General features: G+C 38.6%; 1 protein-coding gene across 1 annotated transcript in view; it reads right to left on the bottom strand.

Annotated features, from left to right (window-relative positions):
* bbs9 (Bardet-Biedl syndrome 9) overlaps positions 1–27,181 on the bottom strand; it is a 111,458-nt gene that overhangs the window by 36,252 nt on the left and 48,025 nt on the right. The window contains 3 exon segments of the mRNA XM_051865661.1: positions 6,283–6,402; positions 12,494–12,719; positions 15,360–15,542. Coding sequence (XP_051721621.1) covers positions 6,283–6,402; positions 12,494–12,719; positions 15,360–15,542 — 529 coding nt within the window.

Genomic DNA, 27,181 nt, shown 5'->3' with positions numbered 1-27,181 from the left:
ACACCAGTGATAGGCTATTATTAACAGCAAATGCTTTGTAAAAACAGAAAACAACAGCAGCTTTCAGCCTGTCACCATCATCAAACATGAAATATCAAACAGGTTTACAGGTTTTTGCATTCCTTTGCGTTATTTGTCTAATAGTTTTTATGTTTGGCGGACATGTTTAGGTGTTGCACTTGTGTCTCGCGTCTTTTGCAGCGTCTCACCCATGAAACAGCATTCTAAAAACACGGTGGTCAAGTTTAAAAAAAAGCTCAACTCACGTTTAATATCTTTGCCTTTTTTTTTCTCATTCGACTGCCTGCATCTCATTTTTATAACGCAATAACGCATTTCTGAATGAACGGCCGCTTAAGAATAGTGACGTGTTCTATGTTCATAGAGCGTCACATGAGAGCGGTTAATCCGGCGCCATCATGAGGTCGGATCATTTTCTTCTCCAAATACTGTTATCATTGCTGTATTGTCAACATGTCTAATTGTAATGCTTGCTAAAATTTTTATTCAAAATCACGATTTCTCGATTTAAAAAATAATAAAATCGAGGCAAAACATTAAATCCGAATTAATCGGTTTAATTTCTGATAAAACATAACATTTTTACAATGAACCAAGCAAACCAAGAACCTGCAACATTGACAAAATTAGCACACACTGAGTTTGGCTGATTGACAAAAAGCCTACATTTAAACAGGTATATATTACGTATCCTTTTAAATGCTAAAATCTTTTGTGTTGTTTTGACAAATTAATATTTTGAAAAATTTGGGATGGATTCCCTCAAAAACCCACAAACAAAAACTTCCTGGTTCCGCACAAATCACAGAGGCTAAATGGCATTTTAGTTAGTTGTCATTAAAAATGGCTTCAAAATGGTGAAATTCACCAGAGGATGACCACTTTACTATTAATTTTGTTCCTGGAATTTGGAAATCATGGAATTGAATTATCAAATGCTTTTTTGTCTTTTGGAAGCATTTAAAATTAATTTGACTCAAAACTCTGAGTGAGCAGGAGTTTGCATAACGCCTCTGTTCAAGATATAAAGAGAGTAGCTTTGATCCAAAATCTAGTGAGCTGCCTACCTAGACTGCATTTTAAGGGTCATAAAGGGCCACTGTTATGCTGATGATACTTAAGGTGATGATACACGGGGCAACTTTTTGAGCAATGTTGCCGGGCACTTTCCCATTGAGAATGGATATCCAGAAAGTAATCTGTTGTCCATTCTCAATGGGAAAGCACCCACAACGACATCGCTTGGCAAAATTGCCCACCAACATTGCTCAAAAAGTTGCTCTGTGTATCATCACCTTTAGATATTATATTCATCACGAGGCAAGGCACACAGGATCTAATTTACAGCACTATTAACTTTAATAAACTAAACAAAACAAAGATACAATGAAGGTAAACACTCATAACAGTGTGGGTTAACACAAACACCACCAGACAAAGAAAAGACAGAACTGAGGACAATATATACTGAGCAAACTCAATGAACAAAACAAGGATCAGGTGGATCAAATCAATCAAACAATGAGTCGCTACGACAACCAATGAAACCATTCTAGAAACCATGGAAACAAACAAACAACAAAATATCAAACAGGAAAACGAAACCAAAACCGAACTAGTCCGTTACAATATTTGTGTCTTGTATTTTTCATGCTTGTTAGAGTATATGTGTGTTTTTAGCTTATAGCATCATTATAATTTCAAATCAGCAGTGAGTCTCGTCTCTTGTGAGCTTCACATTATTTAGTCTGGAGTATGAGGCTCAGATTTGCCCTGCTGCTCTGAGAACAGACATGATGAGAGATTAATGAGGGCTGTTTAGTGGGAGCTCATATATGGGCATCAGCTTCCCTCTCATCTCTGCTATCTACCAGTCTCAGCTCTATCTGATCGAACACCAGCAATATAATGGAAACCACATGATGAATGCTAAATACTGAGCCAATAAAGCCTTAATCATGACACACATCAGCATTTAAAGGTCATTTTTTACAGGCTCTCATTATAAACTCTCCATATACACTGAGTAGTTTCTGCCTTTTTTCCACTTACCAACTCAAAACAACTCAACATCAGTCAGGGATGTTACACCTATTGAACTGTGTTTGCTAAACTCTCGCCATCCTCTGTTGGTCAGCACCGCTCTTCAATTAAACCTGCGTCTCTGCTTCAGGAGGGACACTTTCCTGAAACCCTACACCTGAACCAACTCAACAAACTCATTTTCTCGATGCATCGATTACAAATCCTGCCAATGCATATGCATCGATCTTGAAACATGGCTTTTTGAATTGTGATTCGTTTGTTTCAGTCAACAATCAATTTAAAATTGAGTGAATCACAATTCGATTGCAATTCAATGCTTTAAAATATACAAACATTAAATTATTACATGTACGAATTAACAGAGACGTGACACTCCCTCACTCTTTGCCGCCTCTCACTGGATTGCACTTGCGCTCCATCCGTAGCTCTTATTGACACATTTGAGCACCTCATGTTTGATCTCTCTGCATTTATCTATTTGGTTGTGAGTGCAGTGCGCCAGCAGAGAGCAGAGAGACTCCGCCCACACGCTCTTCTGATTGGCTGTGATTTTTGATTGATTTGGTTGTGAGTGCAGTGCGCCAGCAGAGAGCAGAGAGACTCCGCCCACACGCTCTTCTGATTGGCTGTGATTTTTGATTGATTTGATTGCGAGTGCAGTGAGCTTGCAGAGAGACTCCGCCCACATGCTCTTCTGATTGGCTGTGATTTTTGATTGATTTGGTTGTGAGTGCAGTGCGCCAGCAGAGAGACTCCGCCCACACGTTCTTCTGACTGGCTGTGAGTTTTGATTGATTTGATTGCGAGTGCAGTGAGCTTGCAGAGACTCCGCCCACACGCTCTTCTGATTGGCTGTGATTTTTGATTGATTTGGTTGCGAGCGCAGTGCGCCAGCAGAGAGCAGAGAGACTCCGCCCACACGCTCTTCTGATTGGCTGTGATTTTTGATTGATTTGATTGCGAGTGCAGTGAGCTTGCAGAGAGACTCCGCCCACATGCTCTTCTGATTGGCTGTAATTTTTGATTGATTTGGTTGTGAGTGCAGTGCGCCAGCAGAGAGACTCCGCCCACACGTTCTTCTGACTGGCTGTGATTTTTGATTGATTTGGTTGTGAGTGCAGTGCGCCAGCAGAGAGCAGAGAGACTCCGCCCACACGCTCTTCTGATTGGCTGTGATTTTTGATTGATTTGGTTGCGAGTGCAGTGAGCTTGCAGAGAGACTCCGCCCACATGCTCTTCTGATTGGCTGTGATTTTTGATTGATTTGGTTGTGAGTGCAGTGCGCCAGCAGAGAGACTCCGCCCACACGTTCTTCTGACTGGCTGTGAGTTTTGATTGATTTGATTGCGAGTGCAGTGAGCTTGCAGAGACTCCGCCCACACGCTCTTCTGATTGGCTGTGATTTTTGATTGATTTGGTTGCGAGCGCAGTGCGCCAGCAGAGAGCAGAGAGACTCCGCCCACACGCTCTTCTGATTGGCTGTGATTTTTGATTGATTTGATTGCGAGTGCAGTGAGCTTGCAGAGAGACTCCGCCCACATGCTCTTCTGATTGGCTGTGATTTTTGATTGATTTGGTTGTGAGTGCAGTGCGCCAGCAGAGAGACTCCGCCCACACGTTCTTCTGACTGGCTGTGAGTTTTGATTGATTTGATTGCGAGTGCAGTGAGCTTGCAGAGACTCCGCCCACACGCTCTTCTGATTGGCTGTGATTTTTGATTGATTTGATTGCGAGTGCAGTGAGCTTGCAGAGAGACTCCGCCCACATGTTCTTCTGATTGGCTGTGATTTTTAATTGAATACAAGCTTGCCTGATTCAGCTGAACTTTTAAACTGGTACTGCCCAATGCATGAAGATTTTGATCATTTAATACATCAAGATGGTAAGCTTAATCCGTTTGTTAAGTCTGACGTCACGTGTTGCTGCCTCCGGGTCCAAACGCACTATCAGATGCCAAAAGCAAACAACAAACAGTGCTGATATACACTCACAATGAGATGTTATACTACTGAAAAATCATGATCCTAACCTTTATCTCAACACAGAAATCCCAGATGGGATCTTCACAGGAAACATGTAGAAAGCAACCAAACATCAATGAACACGTTTACCGACAGTGACTAGAGGGAAACTAAGGGTATTTAAACACTGGGACTAATAAACAAGACAACAGGTGGGATGAATGAACTAATCAGAACACAGAAAAATAGGTCACAGGGGAAACACAAAGTAACTCGAAATGACCAAACATGTCACACTAGACAGTGATTCATCTTTTATGAATTGTAAAAATATTGGTGTCCGGGACGCCGTGAGCACAGAGACTGTAGTGTACACCATAAGTTTTTAAAAGCTTAGCTTAAATGTGTAATCTGAATAAACAGTGCTCTTTAGAAATGGCTGTTGAGATGGTATTCTCCAGTGAAACGAGCAGAGACTCGGACCGGAAATAGTATTCCTTATGTCACGACTTAACAAGCCGAAAGACTAATATACATATAGTACATATACATTTTTTAAAATGCTCGTGGCCACCGTGGAATACATGCATAGTGTATAAGAAAGCTATAAATACAAAATTTGTTAGGTGAGGTACGCTGTTTTATCTGCTATTGCAATCATATAACTTCAGGAATATTGCAGGAGGGCCCAGTGCGGTCGGCAGTTACATGGATCTGAATTTAGGGTGTTTAACAGCCATCAATCCATGTTTATAAATATATTGTGTGACTCCAGAGTCGAGCTGGGGATCTGATGTGTGATACACAGATGTGAACTTTGGATTTGCGTTTGAAGAGATGAAAGACATATGAAAGAGTGGCTTCTGTTTCAGATGACATCAGAGACAATGTTTGAATCCTTTCAACTGTATCAGATCTCCTCCCTCACTGTCCCTGTTTAACGGCTTCCTCTGTCTAAACATTTGTATGTTGTTAGGGGGAATGGTACATGTTTAATAACTCAGTTAATGACAGCAGTGAGCTGGCGACTGAGGTACATGTCTGAGCAGATCCGCCTATTCAAAGACAAAGACAACAACCAACTAACCAATGAGCTTTCAGGGTTTCTCCAACATCTGAGGTGCACTCCTGAGAATCTGTTATCAGCTCTTAGGCCTAGACATGTTAAATATCTGGGAAATAGGTAACTGTAACTGTGGTAACTAAAATTAACAACCCAGGCTCATTGGGAAAAACATGCCTTTGACTACAAAACTCCAAAAATAAACCTATATATACAGTTCTCTGTGTGCTGTCATTTTTTCTGGATTTAGACATAACTATAAGTAACTTTGCGATTACATGTTAACCAGCAGTCATAGTTAATAATGAATATGTGTTCCCCATAGTAAAGTTTTACCACCTTTATTATTAATTGATAACCATAATTAGTGTGAAAAGGAATATAAGTTGTTGGTGTTTGACTGCCTCTAGTGTTCATTTCAGCTGGAAACTGCAGTGAAGTGTATGTATAGGTACGTTTTTGGAGTTTTGCAATAGGAGGCATGTTTTTCCAATGTGTTGATAAAAAAAAAAGTCTCTCTGTTTTTAGTTAATGAAGGAGTTGTACTGTAAAACAAAAATTATTCGTAGATAAAATCCACACAATTCCACAAAGCTTTTGTAATATTCATTCATCTCCTGTCAGACATGTAGAACAGTTGCATTACGACACACTGATGGGATTATAAGCTCCAGTAAAGCACATCAGGAATTTAAACAGTTCAAAGCAAAATTACACACAAACTAGTCAATAATTACTGCCAATTTCACACATTCCAACACTAATGAGATTTTTTAAAAATTACCAGAGGACATGAATGATGTTTCTTTCTTTCTTTTCTGTTAATTAAACTGGATTTTGGCAATTTGGTGCTGTAGTGATTTGGTGATCTTAGCGTGTGTGTGTGTGTGTGTGTGTGTGTGTGTGTGTGTGTGTGTGTGTGTGTGTGTGTGTGCGCGCGCTCATTAACAGTGTCTGTGTGGATTAAACTAATGAAGGCATGTGCTGCTAACCTGCTAAAACATGTACATATGAACAGCAGTGTGTCCACACGTATCAACCGGACTCTGATTTATACACAATTACCTGGTTACCTTCTTGGTAGAGATTTCTATCCGTTTGCAGCACACATGATCAACATTCACTGTTCCAGCCTGGTTACATCAGCGCACCAGTGAGGGTTTGAGGTGTCGGCACTGCCGGATGTCTTACCTGACTTGCTCTTGACTCTCTTTGATGGCTGTTTCTTCTTAATGAACTTAGCAGAGTCCTGCGGCAGCGGTGCTTCCTCCTCCTGCTCCACTATCGGCTCAGGGATGGACTCACAACCAGCTGCAGAACAACGTACAGATACTCATCATTAATACTGAGACACCGCTAGTGTAAGTCTGTACTCCACTCAGTCATCAGCTTAACCTTATCAAGCCTACTGTATCCTGTTTGATGCTTGAATTTCTAAATGATCAACATGATCCTGAAAAACATGTCACACACAATCTACTACAGTCCTTCTGTCGTCTGACTGATCATTTAGACTCTTTTTAACATGTCTTTTTGCTGTAAAAAACTTTACTGGTTTGTATCAAGTAAATGTAAGAATAACTATGATATTATTAGTAATATTTCAAGATGAACACTTACTGGACTGAAGCAGGTTTACTTGATTATCCATACATATTTTTTTAGAAAAATCACGAGCATCTGCACCAAATTGCATATTTTTGCTCAGTTTGGGCCTCTGAATTAAATTTGAGTTGTTTTTTCCTCCAAATTCTTACTATATCAGACAATATGAGACATAAAAGCCTGATGTATCAAATATGATACAAATCATAAAACGTACTATTTTTTTTAATATTCTGTCTAAAGGTTCAATAAATTGTTCAATTTAAAAAAATCGAATTCTTCTGACCATTATTTTATATGTCAGGCTTTACAGGGTTACGTTCTACACATTGAGCAGTTGTGTGAACTTGTCTTTGCGCTACAAACACTGCTCTTAATAGAAACACTGTTGACACAGGTACTGAACACAACAGCAGTGAATAAACTTAAATGTTCCTCTTCCAAAAATGTCTCCAAACTGCTGGCAGATCAGAGCGCACCTGCTGGACTCCATCAGACGGATTTGACTCTCAGTGCTGAGGATCAGCCAGAATTAAGAGCTTTGAAGGGACTGATGAATCAGCCTCTTATGTCTCTGTCCAGTCCCTTACCCACAATCCTTTTGGGGTTTGTTTCCTCTTTTCACACCACATACCCCAAACAGACAAATCTTGTGAGACTGCTGACTTTCCTCAGGAAAGATTATCATAATCCTCCTCTAATATTTACACAGGCTGTTCATTTAGGGGTGATATTTCAGATCAGAAACACAGGTCTCTTAACACAGGTGTAGATGTACTGCAGTCGTACAGCGTGTCTGCGCTCCACACTTAACTACACGGACAACTGAACAAGAAGAATATAACCAACTGTGGCTCCATTTATTGCTTCAGTTCTTGAGAGACGCAAGACAGAAAACTAGATTTACTTCAGCTAACAGATTCACTTTAAAAACGCCTAGGCATTCCTCAATCTCTTCTGTCATATAGGGGGAATTCAGGTTAAATTAGTACATTTTTCCCAGTCATCTTAATGGCAAAAAGTGTCCCAATTTACCTGAATTCACTACTATCACTGGGTTTCATATTTAAGAATGGAGTCCTGTTTAAGGCAATTAGAGGTTAATTAGTCAAATGGCAAAGAAACCCAATGAACAGCTCTTGTGATGACATTGCTTCCAGAAGTAGTCAGGAAATTGAAGTGAGTGTTGAAAGAGGTAAGACCATGTAAATACGCTACGTTCCACACCACTCGGCAGCTCTGCACTATGAGTTAGGCACCTATCAACAACTAAGTTGTTGTTTCTTCTAGATGTTTCCACTTCACATGAACAGCATTTACAGCTGGTCACGGCTCTAGCAGCACTGAAAACTGCTGAAATGACTGGCTGAATCACAGTCAATATGAGTTCTGAGTCATTCTACGGCAACTGTTTGTATTTACAGAGAGTTCAGCAATGGATGTGTCTGGAATATTTAAATCAAATAATACAATAGATGCTCATATACTATTGGATTTAAGGAATAGGTTTATTAAAAGTCTATTTAAATATTAAAATGGCTTTATGTATTGACATAGGCAAATTGTAATATCTGAAACTCTAATGAATTTTAAGATTAATATTTTTTTTAAGGCATAAACATCACAACCAAATGATTATTATTATAACTTAAATATAGAACTATGCCAGCTAGGATTGGGAAATCCTCCTCATCATCTACATGCATCACCTGTGGAGTACCACAAGGTTTTATTTTGGGCCCATTGTATTTTTCTTATGCACTCACTTTAGTCAAATGATGAGAAGGACTGCCCACTGTATGGAATTTAGTTTTTTCCTAACAAAATTAAAATTATAAATCAAATGCTCAAAAGATCATGATAAATAAAATTATTGAAAAACAGCTGCTCAAATAAGAAATCTTCTTAAATGTTCAAATAATAAATCAAATTCTCAAAACGGCTTCATAAATGACGAACCAAAACCTTCAATGCAATTTCATTTCCTCATTTGCGGAAGCATAAACTGTAACAAAAATAAAATTAAATATAATTTGTGTTCGCTATTTCAAAATATACATTTATATTTGATATTTTCATTATCAATTCAGAATAAACCTGTCATAATTATTACTATAATTCATTTCTCAATGAATCAAATGTTGAAATTGACATATCAATGCTTAAATCTGCATCGCAATACACAGATCAAATGGTCAAACCCGCAATGCAAATGATATATCAAATTCAAATGAGATGTCTGATAAGGAGTGTCAATCAAGGGCTATGGGCAGAGCTTATGGACAAAATTAAGCTACAGCCAGCGCTATGGATTTCTAAGTGTGGTGGTAAACAGAGGGGTAGTCACCATACACCATATGCTTGTGTTTCCCCAGGGCTGGTTGCATATAACAACTTCTAAGGATCATTTAAAATAGTTTTGCTGCTTCAGAAGTCCATAGTTTTCGACCGGAGAAGGATGTGGCACCTGCTTATCACTACGTCAAACACTGCAATTTCAGATTCAGTCCCACATTTTAATGCGGTTGTCACTCTCAAAACTTGGAAGTGTGGATTTCATTTTTATTTTTCTTACAGATTACGCTTAATCAAATGAGAAAATTAAACTGCGTTTCATCAACTGAACTGCCATTTTATTATTTGATCATTTTGAGCATTTGATTTATCATTTTAATTTTGTGAGGGAAAAACTCACTTTAAACAAATCTGTAAATATGGCTTGACCTTAAGAAGTGAGCCAAACACAGACTCTTCCATGAACGAACCGTGACCTCCAGTGGATCATTCACTAGAAGATCTTAAAGACAGAAAAATGAAACAAAAACACCAGGTCCTTCTGATAGGAGAAATATGAACACTGAAGCATTAGCTCAGAGGCAGGTGCTCAGGGAGTGTGGCGATCCTTGCGTGTGATGTCATCACTTTAACGTGAGGTCAGGTGAGGGAGAGCAGGACTCGGAGAGGGGAAGCCAGACAGGAAGACACAAATCAGGCAGATAAAACAGCCAGGCCACAAGTGTGTGTGTATGAGAGAGCGTCAGGAGTTTGACTTTAAACTTGAAGGAATGGAGCAACACCTCCTGCAGACGTACTGCATCAGACAAAAGCAATTTAAGCAGGATTCTGCGAGATTAGTCACTCATTCTCCTCCACACGACTGGCAACTGACCAGACGCTGTGTGCTCAGACATCCTGCCATCTGAGGGGAGGATAATATCTACACACCCAGGGTCCAAACACAAGAGAGAGAGTCCGAGACATCGGGGAGGACAGGCGTCTGATAACAGACCCGTCGAGTTAATCATTCACACATTCCACAGGGATCTGTGGCGTTTTATGTGTCCTCTGAAGATTAAAGCTCTATTCCTTCTATCCTTGTTGCCCCTGCACGTCACTACAATAGCATTAGTGTAACATGAGAATGTGTCGTTTACTACCAAAAACTAGATTTTAACATTTTCTTCAGGAAATGGGAATGTGAACTGCAGTGTGATTTAAGCAGTTATTAGGGGGGTTTAACATGTCGTGTTGCTGTGCAGTTGCAAAGGTATTCTGGGTTGTTGCTAGGTGGTTGCTTGCTTACTCAAGTCAAAAGGCCCACAATCCACCCTCAAGTCTCTATGGCTGGGAAATCTGATTTTTTATGAAGGCAAGACAAAACAGCTGTTGATTTTTTCAGTAGCACTTACATGCACCAGACTTTCCAGTTTTATTCTTATTTATATTCTGAAGGTTTTTACAGAGGGGTTTGTTCATATATAATTAGCCTATATGGCTAAAATATGGTCTGTTGACAGTATTTACTGAGTGATAAAAAGAGAAATCCAAAATCCCCTCTGTAAAAACCTTTAACTCTAATATGTCAACAAAATCAAACATGAAATGTTAACCTGGCTTCATGTTCAGATTTCTGTTCTGGAAATGTATGCAAATTAGTGCATTTTTAATTAGATTATGCCTCATTTTTAATTAGATTATGCCTCATTTAAAGGTACATTATATAACTTTTTGTTCAAAATGAACACAATTTAAATAATGAGTCAATACATCATCAATCATATGTCATACCCTTATTCAGTATGGTAAGCCTGTTATAAGTGTTTATATTTTATACATGTCGGGACATGTCGCCCGTGTGTCTCGTCAAATTCGTAAATAGAGAAAAGTTGCTCTGGCTGTTTTTTGACGTGTGTCTGGTGTGCGAGTGGTACAGGTTATTTGTCACAAAGAGCAAGAAAGGTTGACATGGCGCAGTGAAATCTCCAACCTCCGGGGAATCACCCATTTTAAACAAACGCTGAAGAGAGGAGAGTCTGCTGGCAAAAAGAGAATGTGACAGAGCTCGTAATAAAACAAGAACCAACATTGGCTCGGCTTTCCAGAGATGACGAGAACCCAGGGATTGTAAAAATGATTTCACTTTTAATTATGTAAAAGTGACGCAGAGAAGATGGTGTTTTTATTGCTCAACAGGTGATTAAGGTGTTTTATTGAACAGATAAACTGCCATATGAAGCTCTCTAACAGAGTTCATTGTAAAGCATTATCTGTTGTGAAGCCTCATATTCATCCGCAGTGTCACGAAGAGCCGAAGCACAACCAAAACAATGTTCTTCCGCAAAAACGCATGCAGTTTTGTTTTTAACTGCTAGAGGGCCAAAAGTCACATTTTGTACCTTTAAAATAGTTTTACCCTATTCACCTGTGGTGTCTTGCCTTTAATGACATTTTTTAGATGAACAGTTCAAACCACAAGTTATACATGGAGGATACAGGGTAGAATCTAAATCTGAACACATTTGCACAGAGAACAGCGTAAATATACAGGAAAGGGTGACGTGCAGTGCTTGTTAATGTCACTGCGGTAACCACAGTTAGTTGCAGAGGCTAGTGAACACAAGTACGTTCAAACAGTCAGTTTTGGGTGCGAGTGCTTAAATTATCTTTATTTGAGTTTTTAGGGGTACGCATAAAAAAAGCTGAATTAATGAACTATCAGAATAAAAATGTCAAAATTGGTAAACACGTTAATAGACAAAAAATAAATCAACATTTTAAATGAATCTATTTTTTTTTTTTTTGCATTTTTTTGCACATTTCTGAAAATTTTAATAAAGATAATTCGAGAATTCACATTTAAGGCTGAACATACTTAAGGAATATACTTAAACTGTAGGTTTGTGTAGTTAAAAGCCTATGCACTCACATATAAAGGTGGGTGATATGACCAAAACCATCAAAAACCTATTTGTTTTCCCTGTCTGATTAAAATCCATTTCATGTTTATGTAATTTGAACAGGGAAAAAAAGTGAATTATGATTTTCGCTCAATCAGATTTCTGTTAATGTATCTCAGTCTGAACGATCAGATTGGATTTCACATGTTTTTGTCATGCGACAGGTTGTTAATGCATCCAGTGTTGTGATAAGTGCGTGCTCATTATGACAGCTCTACTGAAAAAACAAATGTAATTTCTCTTACAAGATGAATGAAAACTTTGTTAGCATGTTCAGATCTGGAACTGTAACCACAACACAATCCAAAACAAGCTTATTTATCAAAGCTGTTGTTATATTACCCAAACATAGCGGGAGTCACAGAGTGAGCTGTACTGCCTCAAAATAGGAAGTATTATTAACACTAATCATCTGTGGAGTACCCCAAGGCTCTATATTGGGCTCCAAATGATTCCTTTACTCCTTTCAAACATATTGGTTTGAGCTTTACAACAGAGACCCTTCAAAGCAAACATAACTCTTCTATGCATGACAGCTTCCAAACTGATATGTTTCTGACCTGGCATCATAACGGTTGTAGGGACATTGGCTTCTGAGGAGAGAGAGAGACGGCCACCCTTGCCCAAGCGGTCACAGAGCAGCGTGATGTGTTTCTTCAGACGTGACGTGTCTTTTGGGATGGTGAGCGGGCCGGTGCTCAAGCTGATGGCCTGATCTTTGGGGCTGCGCGACAGACATGTTTTCAAGAGGTGAGAGACGGCTGCATCCACACTCTCCTCCCAGCCCTGAGAAACATATACACGGAAGAGCATGAGCCTTGCAAATAGAAGAAATCAGCAGTTAATAATGAATTAACAAGGTCCTGCGGGAGAAAATGGGGTTAAAAATGAGGATCAGAGCCTGAAGTGTGAAGTTTATGATTTTCACACTTTATTTTGCCTCAATAACTAACATCTAAAGTACAAAGAAACAAGAAATGTTTTTAAACGGTTTAGATATCTTCATTTATTTTTATTCCTTTATATTTACCTTAGCCTATTGTCTTATTTTTAATACTTTTTCATCCTTTGTTTGCATTCATTTATTCCATGAGTACCACAAACACTCCCTACCATCCACCATTTTTCTAGCCACATCTAAAACTCGATCTACATACAAACAAGCCATAAACTTTTAAGTGGAATTTTAAGTGAGTACATGCTTTTTTTTGCATGTGTTATGAAGTAGGTTTTGCCACATGCCTTATGAATGGAAAGTTACTCCCTGTGAACAGAGATGTGTGTGTGTGTGTGTGTGTGTGTGTGTGTGTGTGTGTGTTCGTCTATAAGTCTGACCTGCAGCACCTCCAGCCCACCCTTTTGCCGTCAGGCAGGCTGGAGAGGCTCTCAGAGATGGGCCGGGTGTTGACAGGCAGGTGGAATGTAGGTCGACTGTGTCGCCATACAGACAGCCCTTAATGAGATCTAATGGCAGGTAATCAGCCTCGTTACGCTGATGACAGGGACCAGCCCTTTATTGACTACAGGAGACAAGGGATATTCAGAGGGACAAAAAGAGTAAGACACTGATAAATCAGATACGAGTCTCCAAGGGAGGAAATTAGCGGATTACACCAGCCTGAGTAATAAAAGATACATGACATGACTGTTGTGTGTTCTGGCACACTGAATCACTCTCTATAGAGAGATCTGAATACTGTTAACAAACCCTCTCTAGAGAAGAGAATAGTTCTATGTGTGACTGTTTGGCTGAGGATCCAACAGTCAAAAACTAGATTATTACATTTTCTGAAGGGTGCAAACACAGCACCACTGGGGTTTTATTTTGTTCACTAAAAGAGCTCATCTATAGAGGTCTCTAGACATGGCCCTAGTTGCTCTATAATTAAAACTTAAGTTGAAATGTTCTGCCCATCAGGTAAAACAAGCTTAAACATAAAAAAAACAACAGCACATTTCTTCTGATAAAGCCTCATGATTTGAAGTATCTTGTCTGTCTGCAGCAAAAATGGTGATGCTTAAAAATGAAAGTATAATACAATAGAGAGCAAAAAAGGTGAAAATGCACAAGAAATATCTGTCCATGCACTATTTATCATCATAATGATGACGTTTTCCTAATGACACAGAGTTCTTTGGTCTCAAGATACCCTCATTTTAATCAACAGGTGAGTCCAAATTTGCAGACTTGTGCATGATTCTATGCCATTTTTATTGTAAATAGTGTGAGTAGTATGTTAAAATGGAAAAGCACTTAATTGACCAAAAAAAAAAAAAAAACAAACAAAAAAAACAAGTGTATAATGTTGGACACCTCATGCACTCAACTGTCACAGCTTTCTTTATAAAGTGGAAGGAGAAGGGCTATTATACGACTAGAAAACCTTATGAAATTCATACAGTAGACAGCAGAATACATAGTGCATAGTATAAGTGCATAGTGAGCGTAATGAGCTGCTTTTGAGACATTTGAAACAAAAGTTTTCCTAAAGCAACAAGTGACAAGACAAGCCTGCACATGTGAGTGATGAACTGACTGACATCAGGAACAACACAATGACACTGGAGTCTGTTTTCACGATATCAGACGACACATCCTACATTACTGGAGCTTTTGAAACTGAGATAAAGCAATGCAAGAATTCTACTGGCTGAGAGGGACAATTTTGGTTTAAAGAAATAAGGAGGGGTTGTTGACCCAGAGAAGCTCGACTCCAGTAGGGACAACATTCATCTGTGGCTTTCCCTCTATTTCTCTATTCTCTAATGTTGTACCCTTTTCATTTTACAACAAAATGGTTTCTTTTTTTTACCTCTCTCTCTCTAAAACTTTTATAAAGAGGTTGAAGATCATGCTGATCATACTGGGGGAAAAAAAAATGTTGGGTTTTTACAGCATTGGTACCAGACTTCAGGGACTTGATGAAGTAAATTAAAAGACTCATATTTAAAGCAGTCCAGTGGTTCTCAAACTGTACGCAAACAAAAAGCTGAGTTTTGCAGTTTTACAAACATACCCAGTGTGAGTTCTTGTTTTAATGTTGATAATATATTATACGAGCAAGAATGCAATTTTTCCCAAATATCCATATGATTGCAAACGTGACATTGATTTTATACAACAGTTCAAAAAAAGGGGTACACCGAAGGATAATTAACACCTCAGGGGGTAAAGTTTGGAAACCACTGCAATAGTCCATCCAAAAAAGAAATTCTGACATCATTTTACCCTCATGTTGATCCAAATTTGTATGACTTACTTAAATGGCTCTGTTTCATTCAGCAGAAGCATTTATACATGAATGTGAGTGCAGTTTGAGAGCTGTGGTGGATGGGAAGATTTTCAGAAATCAACTGAAATGTCAGACTACACAAAGCAATTTGAAAGCATGTGTGTAAGTGTGTGATGTGTGTGTGTTCTCTCACCAGTTGTGGCGTGTCCTGCAGCAGTGGCAGCAGTGTGGCCTCCAGGATGGCGGTCTGCTCTGAGCTGAGCCCCTGCCACAGAGACAGCAGCAGGATGAGCAGGTGAGTGGCGCTCCGCAGACGCACAAACGCCTGGATCAAACGCTCCCGGTTGTCTTCAGCTGCGTCTGCTAATGCTATAACCTGAAACACAGACACAAACAGACACAATTTGTCTTTGCAAGTTTCTTTGCAATTCCCATTAATCTCTTCCATTAGATAATCGTTTTTTTAAAGGGGACCAATTATGCCCCTTTTTATAAGATGTAAACTAAGTCTCTGATGTCCCCAGAGTGTGTATTTGAAGTTTTAGCTCAAAATACCACACAAATCATTTTTTATAGCATGTTAAAATTGCCACTTTTTGGGGGTGAGGAAAAATGTGCAGTTTTTGTGAGTGTGCCTTTAAATGTAAATGAGCTACTGATCCCGGCCCCCTTTCAAGAAGAGGGCGGAGCTTCAAGAGCTCATGCTCCGGCATACCGACAACAACAAAACAGGACAATCTCTCGCACCGCAAAAGTCAGAAACTGTCAGTAATGATGTTCAGTTTGATCCAGAGTCAGACAACGATGACTACAGAGCCAGAGAATATATGCTGCATGGAGACAGAACAGGTATAGTTTGGTTTAATTACGATTATAACTTATGTTGTCATCTTGCTTTTATCCACTATCAGCGGTTCAACCTTAATGTTATGAAGCGAAAAGAATACTTTTTGTGTGCAAAAACAAAAAAATAAAGACTTTATTCAACAATTTTTTCTCTTCGATGTCAGTCTCCTACGCTGTTCATGTAGTAAACACAGTTCAGGTTGTACGTCAGAACGGCAACTCAGTTCGGGTCGACGCTGTTCACGTGAGCAGCACGACGCATGCGTGTGATGCTGACGCAGAACCCCTTTTTTTTTTTTTTTTTCGCGCACAAAAAGTATTCTCGTTACTTCATTACATTAAGGTTGAACCACTGCAGTCACATGGATTATTTTAACAATGTCTTTATTAACTTTCTAGGCCTTGAAAGGTGCAATGACATTACTGCCTATGTGTGCTTCAGAAACCACTCGGATTTCATCAAAAATATCTTAATTTGTGTTCTGAAGATGAACGAAGGTCTTACGGGTGTGGAACGACATAAGGGTGAGTAATTAATGACAGAATTTTCATTTTTGGGTGAACTAACCCTTCAATAGTACTTAGCACTATTTAGTAGTAATGAGAATGAAAATGCACCTGAAAATCATGTCAATCAATGCAAAGGCTTTACTGTCTTTATGCAAAAAAAATTTTTTTCCTCTTCGCTTTTGGAGTAAATTCTGATACAGATATAGTCTTGACAGGTTATGTAAAATTCACCCTAAGATGTTTCCTGTCATGAGCAAACCGAAAAATGAAGCTGGTTTCGGACGGTGAGGTAAAGTGAACCTATTGTGCCACGTGAAGGGTTAGGGTTAGGTTCTGTAAGCTGAATAGGGAAGGTGTACAGCGTATGCTTTTTGAAGAATACAGTAGGCGGTCTGGTGGAAGTTAAATATTTTACTTCATAACTTGTTAAATATGGATTTTTTTTCCCCCAACCATAGTACAGACTGACAATCTTTTGTTAAAACTCCTTGTGTTCAGCTCAACACACAGACCTCACCTGTACGGTCAATCATATTCTGCCTGAAACCACACGAAACACAATGAAACAGTGTTTGAGAGAGACATCTGCTATTAAAGATCAGTGTGTATTGATAAAAAGGTCTGAACAGCCAATCTAAATAGACCTTCAGTGAAGGAGCTTTTGTGAGTGAGAGCACAAGAGCTGATTGATGCCAGCTGAGTGAAAACAAAAGCACATTTAACACAGGAGTCAGAGAGAAACTACTGCATGGAGAAGATAAAGTCATCAGTAAAACACCCTTGAGAAAAGATGCAAGGCATTTCTTGGGCTTGTTCAATAAAGAACAGAATATTTAAAGTCACCACGAAATCAAAATAGTCATTTTTTTATAGAATATTGCAGTGTTTATTGTAAATGATTTATCGGTGCACATCATTATTTAAATTCATGTTCCTCATAATCTTGAATCAGCATCTCTTCTCTGATGATGAGGGCGGGGCAACCTGTCACTCACATGAGATCGACCAATAGCAAACCACAACCATCCAATCAGTTCCCCACAGACAAAAATCAAGCCCCACCCTACATTTGTTCTTGTTCCAGAAGCATTTCTTTTGATATACAGCACAATAGGGGAGAAAAGACCAGCGCAACTTGTGTTTCACACTGACCATAAATACTGTGATTAAGTACCTTATTTAAAACAGAAAATGAAAAAAAAAAAAAAAAAAAAAATGGAGAGACAGGAAGTGGGTTCTCATTATGTACAATGTTAAGTATCACTTAAGATGAGTTAGATTAGAAACCACTATCTATAGAGCTAAAATTTGCTGTTGGTTGGAAAAGAGCAGACATGAAACAGCTGGCAGAGCGTTGGACCCATCAGTGCGGTCACCACTTACCCATGGGCACATTCTGCAAAAATTATATACTCTAAAAATACCCCAAACCATTTTGAAATATAACATTTCAAGCCCAAAACAAACCCCAGCCAATGCCAAAGACGGGCCAGAAAATACTTTATTCCCTGAGGGATGAAGCCAAAAGCGAGGAGACAGAAATATCTGTGCACTGCAGTCAGAATAAACAGAACTTTTAATAGTTCTTCGTGGGATGTCTGCAGTCCTGTTCACACCTTCAGCAGAAAGAGGGCTGTTGAAACTTTATCAGATTTCCTTCAGAAAACTGTTCCAAAATAACACGCAACTCTTGAAGCCTCACATCACGGTCTGAAGGTCATGAGCCCCTTCACCAGGTGAAGAGCAGGGGCATCATGAACCTTATAGGGGCACAAGGGCAACACTAACAAAAAGACCACAGTCTTTTCAGTTGGGTGCAAATGAACTAGGCCTACCAAATTTGTACATGTAGGCCTGGTTTCACAGACAGAGCTTAGATTAAGCCAGGATTAGACTGTAGTTCAATTAGGACATTTAAGTAGCTTTTATAAACATGCCTTAGTAAAACACATTACTGGTGTGCATCTTGGTGTGCACAAAACAAATGGCACTGACATATTTTAAGATATGCATTTTAGTCTTGGACTAGGCTTTTAGCACTTCTGCCACAGTCAAGCAACTTAATTGTCAAAGATATATTCTAAAATCTCTATTTGAATGGACAAGAAGCTTTTGGTGAAGAACATGCGTTTCCTTGGGTAAAACCCACAAAACCTCAAGAATGTCTGATTAAAATTTTGTTTACATAACCATTATTCACATTATTAACAAAACAATCATTATTTTGCCATAAATAATGTTGCTTAAACTTGTATTGAACCCAATACAATCCAAAAGTCTTCCTTGTAGGACCATTGAGATTTTTGCATAGTGACATTATTTTAATGGCAAATGGTCAAATGGACAAATGACAAATATTCTGTCATGAAAATAATGTATGGTACTAAAAATATGCTTCAGGATTTTTATGCAAATCACACATACCAACATCTGACATGTATTAGGTAAAATTTGATTTAGATTTCAAACTCTGGCCACAAAATTCTTCCAGAACTCTTATAAAGTATAATATTTTCCATCTGCTGCATGAGTGTATGCGTCACTTATATGTAAATATACACTAACGTTTAAAGGTTTGGAGTCTCTACTACACGCCAAAGCAGTGTTTATTTGATCAAAGACACAGTAAAATATTATAAGAGTTTAAAATAGCTGTTTTGTATGTGAATATATAGTAAAGTGTAATTTATTCCTGTGATCAAAGCTGAATTTTCAGCATCATTACTGCAGTCTTCAGTGTCACATGATCCTTCAGAAATCATTCTAATATGATGGTTTGATGATCAAGAAACATTTATGATTATTATCAATGTTGAAAACAGCTTCATATTTTTGTGGAAACTGTGATACATTTTATTTTTCAGGATTCTTTGATGAACAGAAAGTTCTAAAGAATATCATTTATTTGAAATAGAATCTTTTGTAACATTATAAATGTCTTTACTGTCACTTTTGATTCATTTAATGCATCCTTACTGAACAACAGTGTTAATTTCTTTAAAATAAATAAATAAAACACATCTGGAACACATATATGGAAGAAAAGTTCTGGAGACCCAAATTTAGTGGCTGAATAAAGAGTTTGGGTGTTTAACTTGCCCTATCTACACATCTTTCACTATGAAGACCTTTACGCCACTAATAATTAACCAAATTTAAATGATTTACTAACCAAAAAGTATATATAAAATAGCTTTTCATTTAGAATTAAACATTTATGCCATAACCTATTACTGAATGTGTGTGTGTGTTCTTGTATACATGGTTTATGAGGACACAAATGTGTATAATGACATGGGTATTACAACATAAACATGGTTTATGAGGACACTTCCTGTGTCCTCGTAAACCAAATGGCTTTTTTTTTAATTCAAAAAATGCAGACAGATTCCTGTGATGGGTAGGTTTAGGGGTAGTGTAGGGGGAGAGAATGTACAGTTTGTACAGTATAAAAACCATTACGGCTATGGAGAGTCCCTGTAAACCACATATACGTGTGTGTGTGTGTGTGTGTGTGTGTGAGAAAGTCTCCTGTATGGAAGGAAAGCTGGGAGGTTGATAACACAGAGATATGCATTTGTACCAGCAAGCGATCCTAGACAGTTACCATTGTTGTTTTTAGTCATAGCGCAGAGATTACATTGAGATGCATAAAGAGATGTTGGCAAAGACAATTCTTGTTTATAAACTCGTCCATTGAAGGGAGTTGAGGAAGACTAAGGGCATGATAGTATCTGGCATCCCATAGAGACAACTAAGATGCCTTATCAGCTGGCTCAGACCTGATAAACGCAGCACTCCGAGTCTCTTGTGTTCTGTCTACCTGGGATAATTGCTCATTATCCACCTTTTCCCTCAGTTCTCCGCGGGTGGCACCAACAAGAGACTTCCTGTGGGATGCTCCGCACTTCGTTTAGTCAGCTTCCATGTAATCAGCTACACAACATTACTGATGAAGAATTTGTGCTGTTAGGCAGCGTCATAACTGCTTCAGAAAGCTTAAAAAAATTAGATGTTATGACCGCAAGACCAAAACAAGAATGAATGAATTTTGTACAGTTCTGTCATAATTTCTTCACTTTCACACAGTGAAATAAAGCAGCCAGCTTTTAGGACTGAAAGAAGCTTCTGCCTAGTTGATAACAACAGTTTTTAATATGTTTGTCCTTGCAAAGCTGGTGAAATGCTATAATTTTCTGTCCACGAAAAATGTATGAAATGTGAAAAAGTGAAGCTGTAAGCAATTCAAACTCAGCGCACCTGGAAAGTGTTTACTGTGAACCGAGCCGCTCAAAACACTTTATGATTATGTGCCACATGCTCACTTTGAAACACATTTCAATGAGTGATGAACAGACAAAGTGATGTTGTTTATGGTCCTTCTTAAACACTCTTATCCACACTGTCACCACAAAGCAACGGTGCCATTACTTCTTGGCACTATGGGCTTAAATCATACAGAAACTTTTTCACAGCTGTCCAGGTAGCTTGGAAATGTCAGTAACTCATGAAAACAATCTGCAAAGTGGAAGTCCTGAGCATCCTCCCTGGGAGCACGTGCAATGTTAAATGGAAACTCTGTCCAGGAAAATCAACCCAGGCTCACTGGAAATAAGTGACTATGGTGACATTTCTGCAAAATGATATTACCTTGTTTCATAACACTTTCCAAGTGAAATGTCCAGTGAGTGGTGCTAATAGCACATTCAGTTTTATCTGAAACACATGAATTTGAATCTGGTAGCATTTTTTTATTATGTTGGTTGTTGTACGTATCACAGCAGTTCAGAAATGAAATGTCTAGTGAGTGGCGCTAAAAGGTTAATGCTCTATCACATATAATATAATAATGCTCTATCACAAATTATATACCACCTACATTAAAATCCTACCCTAAAACTAATCAGTAATGTTAACAAAATATACAAGTCTCTGAGCTCTTTTATCGTGACTCGTGTTTCACTGCACCTCTGTACCAGGTGAGCTACCGAGCAAGTTTACTCTGTCAGAAAAGCCATACATATGGAGCTGGATATGTGATGCAAATGTTAAAATTTTGTATTAGTTTACAAATCATGCAAATATGCGAGTGGATGACACCACAGTCTGCATTCATGAGTTCTGGAGTACCCCAGAGATCTGCCCTGGGACCCTTCCCATTCCACCACAACATGACAGGCTCGCAGTGTGAAATTTCACCTTTTTGTACTAAATTTCAATGCCTTTAATACACACAGCCATGCAACAGCACACACATCTGCAGCAGGGTTTTACTAGAGCACAGTGGCAATAAGCATTGAACTGTCACAGGATCTCGCAAACAAGCCAGTTCATGATGTTTCTTTCCTGTTAGAGAGAGCTGGAAGTACTGCTATTGTGCAGCAGAACTTCACCGTGGAGCAACAGCAATTTAGCCAAAAAGTCTCAGTCCATCTGTCTTGAGTTTGTTTCGCTCTAAAACGCAATACCAACTTCCCGTCTCTAAAAAGAATCTCAGCTCAAGAGCTGTTCATCACTAGCTTTGCCAAACATCACCATGTGTCAAGCTGGACATCTGCTCGCTGCCACTGGATTTTTGAGCTGTGGAAGCACATTCTCTGGATAAGGGGTGTTCAAACCTGCTCCTGGAGGGCCAAGGTGTGCAGAGTTTAATTGAACCTGCCCCAACACACCTGCCTGGAAGTTTCTAGTAAGCCTAAAGACCTTGATAAGATGGTTCAGGTGTGTTTAATGGGGGTTAGAGTACTGGACTGGACACCCCTGCTCTAGACATATGGAGAGACATGATTCATAAGATGTGTTTTGGTTGATCGGATCACAAGTGGACAACGCTAAATACAGGTGTAAACGGGGTGTAAACATTTTAAGCTTATCCACTTTCAACCACTTCCAGAGGTAGTCAAAAACACATTTGACTGGACTGTTTTCATAGTGGAAATGGTCATGTGGTCGAATGTGTTCGAACAGCCAACAAAAGACCGCCTACTGTCTAAATGTTCCATAAACAGTTCCATTTCAGAAATGTGATTCTTACTATTATTTAATTTTGTCAGGCTTTACAGAGTTAAGTGGTCTCAGTGCTATGAAAACCCTGCCGCCATGTAATGGAGAGTGCAGTGTGAAGGTCAAAGAGTTGTAAAGAAAGATGGGCTTCCACAAACTGAAGAGGTAAAGCAAGTGGAAGTAATTCAACTCATTCCAACTTCTATCAAGCAATTGAAGAAAGAAGCAGCATTTGGGCAGGATTTCAGAAATAGATGGTCCGGTTGTTTGTGTGTTCATGGCTAGGTTACTCACGGTTCCATATATAGAAGCCGTGAGTCTACAAACAGCCCTTTCATTACTGTGAGCTTTCTCTAGTCATTTCAGCAGACACAATCCAACAGTCTGTAATCAACAGTTAAACCTCACCTCCCAGGCAGAAACCAGCCCACCTCCACACACTGACCCCCCTGAAGTAACGACAACCTGTCATTTATACTTACAAATATAAAAGCAGGAGAAGGACAGGAAATATATACAGGCTGTGGACAAAATAATGGAAGCATCACATGGCTCAAGAGTTGAATCATGAAAGAGTTCATGAAAGAGTTACTGTTAGTGGAATACTTGATAATAATTACAAATGCAGCTGCAAAGATTAGTTACATAAAATTTATTGTTTGTCAGCCATAAAAGAATTCTGACAGTTAACTCCTTAATATGTTTGAGTTTTTGAAGCAACATGAGACAAAGAGTTCTCAAGTTCTCAAACAGCTGGAGACTGTAATGCTGGTTCATCAGTCACATAAGCCTCAAGATCGGTTCATGTGTCAAGAGCTACAGCCAGAAAAGTCAATCCCGTCTCTAAAGTATTTCCTGCATCTGGACAGGTACTGGATAAAGCAAAATGATTCCTTAAAATACAGTGACTTCTACATTCCACAGAAGAGGCAGCATTCACTCACTTATTTTTTCAGCCCAAAACGCTGGGTTAAGACAGTTGGGCAAGGAAGTCAGGTTGATTTGACCCAATTTGTGTTGATAATTGTTTATAATCAGTAACCCGACAGTGCTGGGTTGGGATGCGGACAAGAAAGAGAGCATGCAGGAGCATGAATGGTTCTCCATCAACTTTGCTCATGATGTAATCGAAGTGGAGAGAACTTTCAAACTGCCTATAGTGAGGAGTGTCACAACTGAAAAAGCCAGAATGGCACTTAAAGATGGTAAAAATTCTCTTGATTTGCTATAATGCACAGTTTAATCCTGACTTTCGTTTATTAAGGGTATGTGAGTTTCTTGTTGGCATTCAGTCTTATGATTTGCCCTTAGTGGTACTAATTTCATTGGCAGAAGAAAAATATATAAATTGCTGTTCAAATTTAGTCTTAAACAGTGTTAACTGAACTATTAAAAAGCAACTTCGTATAACTATAAGCTGTATAACTGTTGGTTTGTCATTCTTTTCTGCATTGTTTTTACTCGCATATGAATATTGTTGCTTTTACTTTTGCCTGTTTTTGTCCATTTCTGAGTGTTTATGTTTATCAATAATTTTTTTAACCCTTTAATTCTTGTACTACATGTATCCTTTAATGTAGTCTGTTTGCGTTAAAGTGGCTTTTATTTTCAACCAATTTTGGGTTAATTTTAACTAAGCAATATAGTAATTTTGAAAGCAGAATGACCTAAATTGGGTTGTTTTTAATGCAGCATTTTTTAGACTGTTTTGTGTTGAAGACTAATGGATGTTGTGTTGCAGTTATCAGAATAAAAAGATGTGTGATCAGATTAGATATAACATTAAAACATACATTTTCTGTGGAGCTGCTTTAAAACAATATGTACTGTAAAAGCGCTATACAAATAAACGTACCTATCTCTACACACATATAACATCCTAGATCCAGATTCGGTTCAACAAAGAACACACAATAATGCTTCATCTCTGTCTCAACTCTCTCACACATACACATAGCAGATAGAAAGTAAAAAAATAAATAAACTGCTCCCTAAAGATTTGGCATTATGCAGAGATTAAGATAAATCATTTGTTTGTGGAGTTGTGTCCTTTTTTTTTTTCTTCACAGAAGTCAGACGTCAGAAGTCAGCTTGGAGAAAAGATAACACATGTCTTCAAGTCAGACACTGTATCAACAGTTGCTAAAGACAGCGGGTGCTGTGGGGTCACGTACGGTGTAGAAACCTTCTGATTTTAGTCTTAAAGTGGATATAAAAAGTCCACACACCCCTGTTAAAACAGCTGGGTTTTGTGATGTAAAAAATGAAACAAGGATAAATCATATCAGAACTTTTAATTACAACCTATACAATGCCACTGAAAACCACAGTGACATTTCAGAGAGAAAAAAAGATAAAAATAAAACTGCATAAGTGTGCACCCCCTGTTATAATTGACTGTGTGTGAGTTCAGAATGAACTAATCATCGAGCTCATGTGAAATAGTACACACCTGTCTTCAACTGAAGAGACTCTAATTAACTCCAAATAAATCTCAGCTGTAAGATTTCTCTGACATCATCTTGGTTGCTGCTATATCAAGAGTCATGGACACAAAGAGCTTATGAAGCATCAACAGGATCTCATTGTTGAAAGGTATTGCTCTGATGAGGCTACAAAAAGATTTCCAAGGCATTAGATGTACCATGGAATACGGTGAAGACAGTCATCAACAAGTGGAGAAAGTATGGCACAACAGTGATATTATCAATGTCTGTTGATAACCCACGGAAAAGCATAGTGGTGCAGCATCACACTTCGGCCTGCTGTTCTTCAGCTGGAACTGGGGCTTTAGTGAATCATGAATGGCTGTCAGTTTTGGCACAGAATTCTTCTGGCTTCTGCTAGAAAGCTGAAAATGAAGAGAACTTTCACCTTTCAGCATGACAATGATCCAAAACACACATGTAAATCAACAAAAGAATGGCTTCAGTAAAGAAAGATGAATGTTGTGGAATGAACCAGCCAGAGTTCAGATCTGAATCCTATAGAAGAGGGCCGAGCACAGGAGACGCCCTCGCAACTTTGAAAAGAAGAGTCAAGTCAAGATGTGCCAAGCTGACAGACGCCTGAGTTCTGTAATGAAACCAAACGCTGCTTCAACTGAGTATCAGTTCAGGGGGTGAACACTTATGCACTTACTTACTACAAGTCTCTGAAATGTGTCATTTGGTTTTCAGTGTCACTGCATAGGTTGTAATTTTTACATTAAACGTGCAAACATTCTGACATGATTTTAACAGGTGAGCAGACTTTTTATATCGTCCGTGCAGTATGTTTTGTGATTATTTTGTCCTTCCTGATCTTTTTTTTTTTTTTTTTTTTTTTTAACAGTCCAAACAACAAATATTCAAGCATCAACACAACTTCCCCATCTTCGCTCAGCTCCATTCAGAACATTATATGCTTGGGTACACTTCACATTTTCATAACTAAAATTATCTTTTACATAGTTAACAAATGTTATATGTGTCAAAGAACAATATAAAATGAATGTTTTATTCCTAGTTCATTGACTTAGAAGTCTTGAGGTCGTATGCCACACATCTTTTAAATAACATGCTTGGAGCAAGAGCACAATAAAATGCTTAAAAAATAAAAATGCTTGAAAAACACATACTTCACCGCCTTAAATGCCTGAACAGCCAGCGTCACTGAATCCCTCTGAATAATAAAGCATGTCTTTTTATTTCTTAACATCTTCTCATGGACTGATGCCCACTACAGACACTTGAGAAACCGTAATATTTAAAGGGCTGAACGTCAACCGCTCAGGGCAGATTCACTGGCTTTTACCACCATGTCAGCAGAAATTTTACAGGCAGCTCACTGTTACAATGGATGTCATTCACCATCATCAACATAACCCCCCATAAACCATGCATGTAAAATTTACTTTTCTCGTGTCACTCTGACAACTTAGGAATAAATCGTTTCTGGCAGTGTGCCGGATGTAAGTGTACTCCCTGAGACAAAATGTGAAAGCGACCATGTACATCTGTAGAGCATAAATGTGCCAGCTCTGCTCGGCTCTGCCAGCTATACTGCAGTCAGTTTTGGGTGGACTTCTGCTGCACCTCCCGCAACAGGATCAAAATCTGGCAGGCGCTCAAGCGTTCTGCTAACTGCTTAGACCCAAACCGGAGCCTTGCTTAATGGTGAATAAAACCAAAATCCCAAGCAGCTGTCATGACTGACACTGAGCCAAAGGGTACAGGTGGTCCGGCTGAACGCCTCCCACGCAGTCAATGGTATATATAAACGTCAACGTGAGCAAATATGTGAGAGTAAAAGAAAAGAAATGAAAAAGCAATAATGAAGTATGAACGATAAGTGATTCACATGACAGGTAGAGAGAATTGTTTTTCTAAAAATTTCTTAGAATTAGCAGGTGAAATTTAAAAAAATTCTGATATTAGAACAGAGCTACATGTTGTTTAGGTAGCAATGTTGTTTTGAAACAACACCAATATCTATAGTAACACCCTAAATTGTAAAATGACCATCAAAACTTCAAAACTAAATAGATTTAAACAACTTAACAGTTCAAATAATACAGGTTTTGACAGGCTAATAAATGATTATACAGGTTTTTAGCCTAATAAATTATTATGTATGTTATATATAATTGGTCTGAACAAAAATGGCAGAAGGGCT

Source organism: Ctenopharyngodon idella, chromosome 16 (genome assembly GCF_019924925.1).
Source record: "Ctenopharyngodon idella isolate HZGC_01 chromosome 16, HZGC01, whole genome shotgun sequence".
Taxonomy (NCBI): domain Eukaryota; kingdom Metazoa; phylum Chordata; class Actinopteri; order Cypriniformes; family Xenocyprididae; genus Ctenopharyngodon; species Ctenopharyngodon idella.
Note: the sequence above shows the minus strand (reverse complement) of the source record. Positions and strands in the feature narration are given on the sequence as shown.